Below are 11,871 nucleotides of genomic sequence, written 5' to 3'. Positions count from 1 at the left end.
GATAAAAATTTTAATGGAAAGGTTAATTAGTATTTTTTTCTATTGTACTAAAATTAATTTATCCATTTCTGTACTATAAAAAATGAAATATAATTTGATTCGGTATTATTCTACCACTTTTTCATATATAAAGCTATGAGTGATGAGATAAAAGCGGACAATAAAATCACATGAAAAATGGAAAAAAGAAAATACTTGTTCCCAATTTTTTTTTAGAAAAAATGAAATGGTGGACTGCGTTTTGTTCACGGTATGACCGCAATCCGTAATTTGGTAAATCCAAGAAAGTCAACAAAACACTTCCATTGAAATTCGCTACCAACTACCACCATGAAAGAGATCTCTATGTAACATTTCCTCCAAATCCGTAATTCTAGTAAAACCGGAAGATGGCTCTTGACGGCGGTGGCTTTCTTAGCCGTCGGAGTAATATTCTCGCCGGAGACCTTTGGATCAATATCCGACGGCTCAATCTCACCCATTCTCTCTACTTCTATTAAACTAGCTCATCTCCTCTGCTTCGCAACCGCCTGGGGCACCGCCCTTTGGGTCACTTTCATCGGCGGTATCCTCATGTTCAAGTACGCCTTTTTCTTTTCTTATTATACCCTTAATTAATCCCAAATTATTTTTTTTAAAAATAATTTGTTATTTCCTTTAATTTTTACTTAGATATCTGCCAAGGCATCAATTTGGTAATCTACAAAGCAAGATTACCAAATTAAACGGCGGCGGCGTTTGGTTATATGCATCCGTGGAAGTCGGCGACCACTACCGAGAAGTACCAGCTTGGCTTTTTAGTCTCTGCTTTTGCTTTTAATCTCATAAATTTGTTCGTTTTCACTCCCATGACCATTGAGGTAATTTCGTTCAGTTCTATCCCTTGTTCATCATAAAATTGGGCTGGTTTATTTTCATGTTAATCAATGAAAATCTCTGGAATCTGGTTTGACTTGTAGGGTTCACTTGGCTGGGAAATAAAAAGATAAAAGAACTTTTATTTTAGGGTTAATTGCACCTGATATCCTTAAATTATGACCAACATTCTATATTGGTCTTGGACTCCAAAATGTTTTAATTGAGTCCTTAAAGTATCAATGCGGTATCAATAAGGCCATTTAGTTTAGCATGCTAGCTCAGTGAAGCATATTGAAAAATAGCTTAAATTTGATGTTTAAAAAAAAAAAAAAAAAGAGTCCCCTTAAATATTTAAAACACTTGTTTATAATTTAATTGTCAAATCTGAACTGACATTTAACACCTAAATTGGCAGTTAGGCTCACAAAATACAATAATGATAGTATGGAGATTCAATTAGAATATTTTGAAGTTTAGAGACAATTTAGAAGCTGGGCGATAGTTTGGATAAGTTTGATGGGTTGAAACCCATAAATTTTATGTCTAGATATTTTAGGGTGATGAAATCTTTTGTGTTTTTATGAGAATTTAGGGTATATTTGTACTGAGAAGGGAGAATGGTTGTATTTAAGATTCTGTTGATTGGATGCATGAGATTCCAAGGTGTTAAGTATTTTCTGATTTATTCTATGTTCCCTAAGCAACCATGAAGTAAATAAGTGAGTTCATTCTTACTAATGCTGCATTTGTGAGTTGATATCCTGGCTTATGTTGTTTGTGGACTTGCAGATGAAGCATAGGCACAAGGTGGAGAGAGAAGAGAACATTGGTAATGAAATTGGAGGATCAAAGAACCAGGAAGTCGCGAAGAAGAACCCAAAGCTCGCAGCCATGAACAAGAAATTTGGAATGATTCACGGGTTATCCTCGCTTATTAATCTTATGTCCTTTGGTGTTCTGGCTATGCACACATGGTACTTAGCCGGTAAGCTCAGTCTGTAGTTTGTACTTCACTTTTACATGGTTGTATGTGTTTTTTGTGGGACAAACTGATCCAAATGCTCATACTACAACTCTGTTAAATCGAAATAATTGAAGAATTAGACGGGTCTGATATACCCCCAACATAACCCAATCCGACTAGTTGAAGAATTAGACCCGTCCCTATCCGTTTCAAAAGAAAAATAATTGAATTTGGGTTATATTTTGATCCCTATGCATAATGTGTTGTTATGAAGCATAACAGCCTAGCATGTAGCAATTATGTTTGTTTTCATCATAAATTGTAGCAAGTTTGTTGCAAACTGGCAAAAGTTAATTTTAGTTTGCATGGATACCAAATGTAGAGAGATTAAATGACTGGTTTTTACAGCATGCATATTAAGTTACAATTTTTATTACAGTAGATAGGCACCGATCATCACTAAGCCATCTTTTGATGCTTTTGAATTTAACATGTCTACATAAAAAGTTTAGAAAAAGCTTGTAGGTTGCGCGGTTGTATGAAAGATTTGGGTGGGTCCTGCTTCTCTTTAATTCTTCCAAAACCAAGCCGACTTCTTGCCGTGTCAGTCACTGTGCTTTTGGGCTCCATTTTTGTCCATTATTGGAGCCTTTTGTTTTGTGCTTGACGAAACCTTGGTGTTCATGGGTCATCGGTTTCTGAGAATCTCAAATGTGGGTCATCACTCGTTACATCATCAATGGAGACCAAAATTTGCCAGACCAACAACAAATTATAAGAATCTGACGAGGAATTGCAGATTCCAGCTGACCAAGAAACAACTTGTCAAGCTGTGCGGGCTAAAGTTTGCTCGAAATCGACTTGAGCTCAATCGATCATTATTTTCTATAGAGCTACTCGAATTCAATTAAAGCTGAATTGTAATTGCATACCAGCAAGTTCAATATCGTTCTCAATAACTATAACACCTAAGCAAGATCTTTCTTTCACGTTTCAACTACTCTCAAGACATCGATATCCCCCACTTAAAGGCTGCCCCATAAGCCGACACATTGACTATCATTTTCCTGAACATGTTCCGGAAAAATCTCGTTAGCTTTAGGTAGCCATTATTGAAATATTAACTTCTACCAATGATCCAATGAGACGATAAAACATCATTACGCTAGTGTTACTCATAATACAGAGTAACAATTTTCATGAGTTCTATCAAATTTCCTTTCCTAAATCAATAATGAATAAAAGAATCATCGACGGCAATGTGACTCCACCTGTATAATACTCCCTCCTAAGAAACAATATATGGTTCTCAACGAAAATTGATCACATGGTATGCACCCAAGAGTAACAGTTTGGCAGGCAATAAAAGGATCACCGGCAAATATATGTGCCTAGATCCAACTAGCTTACCAAACCGCTTCAAGGACGCTCTCCCGGTTTGTAAAACAATGGCTAAGTTGAATTGTCCTCGGTGTAGACCAGTTGTCGTGATGGACTTCCCGAGAATGATACCCGCACTGACGCTGCGAGATAACACCAGGGACCACCAGTCCTTGCGTCGTTGTTCTCTCTTGGTCTTCCTGATGCGATTTTGCTCTTGACGGATGACTTCTCGAATGGATTTCAAGTAAGATTTCATGTCATGATCTCTTATGATTGTTCCTTCGGAACCGTATGCAGTACGATCACTTAAGATGTCAAGTGGATGTGGCGAGTTAAAGAAAATTCTCTGTGCAGCCCGGAGCAACTTCTCTTCACTGTCTTCGTTTGAGAATGGAGAGGTTAGGAAATATAGACCGGTTCCTGAAGGAAGGAGATGATGAGGTGGAGAGAATTTCTCATCTGGTTGTAAAATCAGAAGTTGCCCCATTGGTGTATACAATAGATTCTGTAGCAAAACAAGATAAATAATTAAATATCCATGTTCTAATTCAGTTGCATTTACAGTTTTCAAAAATGCAGATACATTACCTGATTATTGAGACAAGGATGGTGTCGAAACTTCCCATTAAGAGCCTTTAAAAGCTCTACAACATGGCTAGGAAAATTGCAAGAGAAGGCTCGAGGAACAATGTCTCTGTGCATCGTAATTGCTTGAACATGACTTCGTGGCAACCCGAGTTGGCGAAGAAGACGGTCACCCCCACACATGATGCTTGGAGATCCAAACATTATAACGGGAAGTAAGGAAGAAGCCAGCACTTCACCTCGTATCAACAACATAAGATTTACCAAAAGTGACAAGCTGCCACCGAGAGAATGCCCAGTGAAGCGGAAAGTTGCACGTTTTCCATGTGATTTTAAGTGGGAACGGACATCAGGCAGCATTCCCTCGTACATGCCTTTAGCAATCTCATATATACCTCTATGGACAAGAACATCCAGTCCCTTAAACCATAAAAGATTGTATTGTATTAATCGAAAACCGGAAATGGATATACTTTCCAGTCCTCTACGATATTTACCGCATACCAAAAACAGAGGCTAAAGCAATCAACGTTCTCATCTAAAAAAGTTTATATATGTAAATTGACATCTGATGCGGTTTCAATGAACATTTTATGCATTCAAGAATCCAAACAAAATCAGATAAAGATTAACAAGAAGCAAATAGACACATTCTGTCAAGAAATTACCTCAAACTTGATAGGCTCGAAAAGTAGATTCGCCTGCCAAGATGCTAATGACTCAGATCCCTACATATACACATCATAACTAGTTCAAAAATGTAAGGTAACAACATCCAAAGTGCAAATGGAATCAATATAATCAACTCTAAATAAAAATCTGCAACTCCTATATAAAGAGAGCATGTGCCATACCCTTGTTAGTATGGATGGTATTATCTACCTGAATTACAAAGAATCTAGTACCACTCTGATCATCATCACATATAAACCACTCACAAGGCGATGAATGCGTAGAGTTCAAATCATCAGCAACAGCTTGCTTCACGTCTTCCTTGGCAGCAACCACGGCCGTCACGGAGTCTGTAGTTGCCATTAAAGAAGCCATGTCAGAGCTTATCATATCGGAACCACTCTCAATTCCATTTCCATCTTTGGATGAATCCTTGATGCTTTCAGGATTCGACGATTTGAAAGGAAGCATGGTCCTTGTATGGGACTGCAAATAAGAAGCAGCAGAGGCAGCTATCTGATAAGCAGCAGAAGCACTGATTCGATACCCGATATTTTTCTTCTCATTGCCGTACATATCATCCTCGTTATTCCTTTGCACCTCTTGATTTTCAGAGGATACCTCATGATTTTTCTCAACAGTCATTGCTGATTCTCTCTTCTCCATTGACGAAGTCACAAAATGCAAACCGTGATGTTTTAAGAGATTCTCAGGCTGAAATGCAAAACAAAAAAATATATATACAGAAAAAATTACTCTTCAAAGATCCGAGCGATAGTTTCATCTATAAACAAACATCAAAGCACACATCCAACAAAAGAGAGAAACCCATCATCATCATCCAAGTACAAATAAATTACAAAACTATGAAGATATCATCAAATTTCAAAAACAAGAAATTTCACCCATCAAATCATCAATCATTTTGCTTTTTTCAGTGAAACCCAGTTTTTCACCTCTCTTAAACGAGACCTTAATCTAATATATAAAATGAAAACATGTTAAAACGTTTTAAAAGTATGAATAATTAAAAAAAAAAAGAAAAAAATTTCTGGGTTGGTTTACCTTAATCCTTGGAATGACATAAGCCAAGCATCCAAGGTAAGACATTTGAGCGTACAGCTTAGCATCAGCTAACGACACCCTTTTGAGCATCTTGGAAAACGAATGTTTATCGATTTCCTTTATTTCATTTTCATCATCACAGGCTCTGCAGCATTCACACATTCGTTCCTCCCCGTCGACGACGCCGTTTTCATTGTTTCCTTCTTCGGCTTCTTCCCCTTCTTTACCAGCGTCTTCCTTCCACAACGACTTCACGTCCAAGATCTTCATGACCCAATTCCCGTTCCGCCCTTCCAACGTCCCGTTCATTTCTCCGCCGTTCACTTTCATCTCCTCTCCGTTACCCTTCTCCAATAAAACCGTATCGTCGACGGCCGTCCCGCTGTACCTCGCGTACTTCCTACCTCCACTTCCGGAAGGCCACAATGATTTCAATGTGTACCGACACGATAACATGGAAAACACTTTCTTCTGCGGCGATACAACCGCCCCGGACGATGACGACGTCGATTTATTATTGTTGTTGTTATTACTATTATTACCCGCCACCAAAGACCGCGCCACCGCACTCACTTGCGCGGCGTTGGTCCTATTTTCCAATGGCCTGGTCACCGAGATCGCAGGTGGCATACCATGAATCCCTGTTTTCAAACAACGCCCATCCATTTTATTTTATTTTTACAATTTGCTTGTGGGGGCTTAAAATTCTTTATAGTTTCTAATCAAATATAAGTATGAAAAAGATCTAATACTATAATAAACAAAAAGTGGGTAAAAACATAGGAAATATCAAGCGGCAACAATGGCGGGAAGCAAGGCGCTTTTATCTCTTTGTTTCTCCAACCTGTTTTCCGGTTTTAAGATGGTTGATCAAATTTCTTCATTTATATATAAAAGAGAGAGACGGAAGGTTCTAAATAGGCGGAGGAAGAGAGGGTAAATTACATTTTAAAAATTACTACATAATCATTCAACTACAAAATAATCATATGGAGGACTTTAAATAATGAATTGTCGTTAGCCGTTACACAAGGTTATGAGGCAGTTGTAAATCATAACAGTTTTCATTACAATTTTTCTGGATATATTTATTCACATGTTTATCTTTTGATTTTTATAATTTTTTTAAAAATTTTGTAATATATATATTTAATCTTATAACTTTTTTTATAATATATATTTTGTTTTTGTTTTTAAAAATATTAATATAGTATAAAACATTACGAGAAAGATTCTAGAAGAGTTAAAAGACAAATTCAATAAAATCATTCCAAGATCAAGGGACATCATCAATAATATGGTATTTATTTTTTTATAATAGAAACATGTGAAATAAATAAGTATATATATTTATTTATATGAATTCGAACTAGACTATATGATTTAATATTTGAAAAATAATAATTTTTGGGTTTGTACCAAAAGTAATTTATTAAATTAAAAACCCTTATTTTCAACTACTATTTACAGAGCATTTTCAGTGAATAAATGAAAACAACTTTCTTTTTTCACATATTTTTATTTTCTAAAAATTAATTTTAGAATTTTCAACTAAACACATTTTTCTTAAATGAATTCTAATTCGTTAGAGTTTTTCTTTTTTTTCTGAAAAATTAATTTCAGGTCAGATTAGTGGCATTGGAAAAATACTCAAGTCAAGTCCGACACGTCAAATTATTTACAAAAATTACACTTAATGTATGTATATATTAAGTTTTAGCTTTCAATAAATAAATATATTAAGTCTAAAATGACAATCTTATTTCTTCAAAATAAAAAATTAAAACAATTCAATTAAATTTAAATCAGATCAGGTGAAGTCAAATCTTTTATTAAATTTAAGGTTAGGGTTTGAGACAAATTATTTTCTCAAGATAAAATTTCATTTTAAGATCGAAACAGGCAAAAATCCGTGCATGCCAGCCGAGAGGAAATAGGCAACAAAAGGGAGGGGAGAAAAAAAAAATTAGAAACCCTTGGATTATCCTAATTTCTATGTAGCCTCATCATGTTGTAATGGGAAAATATTAGGACCCAAACCCCAAAAGATAAAAATAAAAATAAAAACTAATATCCCCTATTCCTAGCCAAGAACTTCTTTGATTTTGGACTTCTGGTCTTCCGTCAACGATGTGGGGAATAAAACGTCATAGGCGACATAGAGATCACCTTTCTTCTTGCTGGAATGTAATGGCATTCCTTCTCCTTTGAACTTTCTCACCTCCTTGTGCTTAGTAATATCCTATGTAATTATGCAAATACAAATATTTATTTTTTCCTAAAACATAATTTTGATGTTTATTTATTTTTAAAATTTGGGTTTTAGTTGTTGTATATGATGGACACTAACTGAGCAAATTACCATAGGATCTGTCGTCGCTTAATGCTTACCTTAGAGCTAACGTTCACTAAATGGTCATCAAGATGTTTAATGGTCTTCTCAAAACCAACAAGAGCTTGAACCTGGTACAAGGAAAAATGAAGAGAATTGGCTCATTATGAAAAGTTGAGACATACATAGATACTATAAAAAAAAAGGGACTTACAAGTGTTATGGTGACTGTAGCGTGCAAGTCATCACCTTCCCTTCTGAATCGGTCATGGGGTGCAGTGCGAATACGAAACTGTAAAAAATGTTAGTCTCAAGCGAACATGTGAGCATTAATGAGAAAATTCCAATATACTAAAGAAAGACTGCACAGGATTGTCACAATAGCATCTAATAACATACTAACCTTCAAATCTCCAGGTTCTCCATCTACTATAGGTTCACCATCTTCGTAAAAAACTACCTCCTGAAAATATGCAAGGAGCATTATTCCAAATCTAGCAACAAGAATGATTAGCTCACGAGGATGAAAATCACAACATTTCATAGAAGATGTAGGATGAGAAATTCGAATGAAATTGTTTTAATGAACCAATTTGCATAAAAGCAATGTGTTCCGTTCACACATAACAGCAAAGAATACCACAGAGGTTTACTTAAGCATATTTCTGTGTTAGCTTCTTGTGGAGTAATGCTAAAATAATAAAGCATGTGAAAATAAGTCAGCACGCACTGATACATGTAAACAATTATTCTTTTTTATTGCTAGCTTATCATTGTATGCGAGGAATCATGAAAGCATCCAGATCAGGAGATTCCAAGAAAGCAGAATGGAGCATCGTAGAGTTCAGATTTGAAAAGAATTAAGAGAACAATGAAATACAAAAGTATGATGATACTATTAAAAAATCGTTCTGCAACCAATAATTGTCATAAAAAAAAACATTTCATCGAGATAATAGTTTATCCTCTTCCACTTTCCTTAGGTCTTAAGCTTGACTGCAAATTTGAACATTATTTAGGAAAACTACAGTCACAAAAAAAATTCTAATTCTACATGCTTACTTGCCCATCTTGCATTCCTTTCTCAATATCAATTGTGACATTAAACCCCTCTCTTCCAAATTTGACATTTTGGCACTGCTCACAAACCTGAGAAAAGAAAATTCGAGAATATAATAAAATAAAATAAAAGCTCGATCAAAGCAACAAAATACATAACAATTATGACACTCTACAAAGCTCGACAGACAAGATAAAGGATAGAAGAACAGTATGAAACTTAAATATTAAAGAAAAAAAAAGCCAAAATACCTGTTCAGTCATCTGTTGGAACATCCCTGGACCAATTTGCCTATGGTAGACCTCATTTCTGCATTTACAAGGACGTTTACCAGGAGCAGGCTTTAATATGTTTTTCTCCCTCCAAACCTAGATCAATGCTACTTTTCTTTAAGAATATTCAGAGAAAGATCAAGATTGGGTATAGAGAAGCTAGCACTTAGTTAATAGCTTCTTCAAGTTTCCCCAAAAAAGCTAAAACGAAAGACAAGAAGGAAAAGAATACATCATGTGCCCATCATCATTATTATTTCGTGATCATGTATAATTTACTGATCCACTAGTTTCTTGGGAAACATTAAAAAATAGTTAAAATGCAACATCATTAAGCAAATATCTGTATTTCAAATGATAGCCCAAGTGCCTAACAGCTCTTCTTTTGCACTTCAACCAGCAAATTTAACAAGCCTGACAAGGAGAATCCTAACTAAGCTATGCATCAGACTATACCCTATGATTCCTAAACAGTGATGAACAATCACTCTGAGGAAGAGAATCTAGCTTTGACATTTGCTAATAGACAAAACACACAAGTTAGATGAAGTACCTATGCAAAGCTTTGTTACTATTACATAGATACAATGCTTACACGAATATCTAGAGAAAGAATAAGTACACACTAGTAAATATGGTTTAGGTTACAAACTTGCTTCCTAAGTCCCAAGTTATAAGATTATATAATATCCAAACTTTCACATTGTTGTACACCAGGTAGCCACTAACCAACTTATTTAAGACATAAATGCATTAAATAAGGTACAAGACATAATGCACAAAAATCGTGATGCCCATAGTCCACACTACTAAGATGACCAAAAGCTGATCAATTATTGGATTTGGTTTAAGGGTAACAAATCCACCAGAAGACATAGGTTCTCACCTTAAGAGTACTTCCCATGTACAAATCTTCTAGTGTTGCCTCCAATTCGACAATTACATCGTCACCCTTCACAATTCTCTCCTCCTCTTCCATTGGGCCTCCCCCAAAAAACCTGAAGAAAAAGCTTTATCTCGTCACCAATAGTAGGTGGTTGAAATTGAATCCAGTAACATAAATAAAGGTGAACAGTTCCAAGAAATGATGGCTATCCACATTTAAACCTAAGTTAATATAAGATTAGGCTGACAGTTTGTATAGGCTAAATGATTATTTAATCAATGCTATCCCAAATATCAGTCAATAAAAAATATTTTATGGATATTTTCATACATTATCACCAACAAAGCATGCTCCTACGTTTGTTTTGAGTAAGTGAGAACTGAGAACAGATACCATAGCATTTCAATCACTACTATATTGCTATCAACAACATAATGTAATCCAATACAAGTAAAAAAAAAAAAAAGAAAGAGCGAGATTTTCAAAAAAAACTTACGAGCTAAAAATGTCTTGCATATTGACCCCCATTCCTCCGCCTGCACGGGCAGCATGTTGTTTCAAGCCCTCCTCTCCATACCTATCATATATACTCCTTTTTTCGCTATCCGACAACACTTCATAAGCTAACCTTTCATAAAAACCAAATTATTCCATCATTCAAAGCTCTTCTTTTTTTCTCTCTTTTCTAAAGAACAAAAAACTTAAATAAAGAAGGAGAATTTTTTTTTACCATTGTTAATATCTGCAAATCGCTTATTGGCTTCTTCATTACCGGGATTCTTATCGGGATGATACTTCAATGCCAGCTTCCTATATGCTCTTTTGATCAGCTCATCCGACGCTCCTTTCGGCACTTGTAAAATCTCGTAATAATTCTTCCTGAATCAAATATGGTATCACACCACATACTTTCACGCTCACAGGAACACCACTTTTCTGGATATATATATATATATATAGAGAGAGAGAGAGAGAGAGAGAGAGAGAAAGGCGCGTACTCTGCAATGGCGACGATCGCGTAAGAAAAAGCGCATAACAGAAAAAATCGCTTCGTTCTTGGAAGCGCCATGGATTTGAGACCGGTAGAGAAACTGGATGTCTAAGGAACTTCACAAATATTTACAAAAAAAAAAATCCTTATCAAATCTTCGATTCCAAATAAAGAACCCTTAATTTGTGTGTGAGATAATGAGAGGTAATTGATGCATCTCTTTTTTTCTTTTTTATGAAAATGGATCCTTTTTTCAGTTAGGTGCTTGGAAACTGGGCTTTAGAGACTGTACTTTGGCAACGTGTTCTTGCAAAAAACAGGCTCCTTTTGTTGTTCCTTCCTATAGGGTTTTGCCACGTGGATGATTCATTTTCCACAGTGTAGCATATATGATTTCATGGAAAATGAAAAGTTTATTTACAAATTTGTAATCCAATTCTCGTTAGGCTTTTTAAAACAGTCTTTAATGACACTAAATGTCTCCAAAATATTGATTATATTTGAAATTAATCCCTAAACTTCAAATTTGTCATTAACCATCAAATCCCTTAATTAATTAAGCTTTCAATGTGGGCATTAAATACATGTTTAAACATGACGTACAGCATATATTTAGATTAGATTGTAATCATGTGTGGCTAGCTTAGATAAGACATGTTAAAAAAATAAAGAGTGATAATAAAATTTAGAAGAGCTATTTATCTTTTTAACAATTTAGATCTAAATTATTCATGTAATTGACACATATATGTATATATTTAATTCACATGTTTTAAGAAATTTCACGCCTGATTTGAATTAGT

General features: G+C 35.2%; 2 protein-coding genes and 1 pseudogene across 3 annotated transcripts; 1 reads left to right on the top strand and 2 right to left on the bottom strand.

The window, feature by feature from the left end:
* Positions 1-351: 351 nt before the first annotated feature.
* On the top strand, positions 352-2,811 carry LOC107910940 (transmembrane protein 205-like; annotated as a pseudogene).
* Positions 2,730-6,449, bottom strand: LOC107910932 (phospholipase A1 PLIP2, chloroplastic). Of its 2 annotated transcripts, XM_041098203.1 has the most exons (6): positions 5,528-6,449; positions 4,673-5,176; positions 4,459-4,518; positions 3,794-4,210; positions 3,233-3,710; positions 2,730-2,889 (listed from the first exon to the last, which is right to left on the bottom strand). In XM_041098203.1, exons 1-6 carry the CDS (start codon positions 6,191-6,193, stop codon positions 2,882-2,884), a joined length of 2,133 nt encoding a protein of 710 aa, XP_040954137.1. In that variant the 5' UTR covers positions 6,194-6,449; the 3' UTR covers positions 2,730-2,881. The 2 variants fall into 2 exon arrangements, with proteins under 2 accessions (XP_040954137.1, XP_016694340.1); XM_016838851.2 differs by having other exon boundaries at positions 2,730-3,710; positions 5,528-6,448.
* An 888-nt stretch (positions 6,450-7,337) lies between these two features.
* On the bottom strand, positions 7,338-11,344 carry LOC107910946 (dnaJ protein ERDJ3B). Its single transcript, XM_016838861.2, has 10 exons — positions 11,076-11,344; positions 10,808-10,956; positions 10,574-10,700; positions 10,078-10,189; positions 9,171-9,287; positions 8,922-9,008; positions 8,263-8,322; positions 8,074-8,151; positions 7,919-7,990; positions 7,338-7,769 (listed from the first exon to the last, which is right to left on the bottom strand). Exons 1-10 carry the CDS (start codon positions 11,144-11,146, stop codon positions 7,611-7,613), a joined length of 1,032 nt encoding a protein of 343 aa, XP_016694350.1. The 5' UTR covers positions 11,147-11,344; the 3' UTR covers positions 7,338-7,610.
* Positions 11,345-11,871: the final 527 nt, after the last annotated feature.

Source organism: Gossypium hirsutum, chromosome D08, assembly GCF_007990345.1.
Source record: "Gossypium hirsutum isolate 1008001.06 chromosome D08, Gossypium_hirsutum_v2.1, whole genome shotgun sequence".
NCBI classification, from domain to species: Eukaryota; Viridiplantae; Streptophyta; class Magnoliopsida; order Malvales; family Malvaceae; genus Gossypium; species Gossypium hirsutum.
Note: the sequence above shows the minus strand (reverse complement) of the source record. Positions and strands in the feature narration are given on the sequence as shown.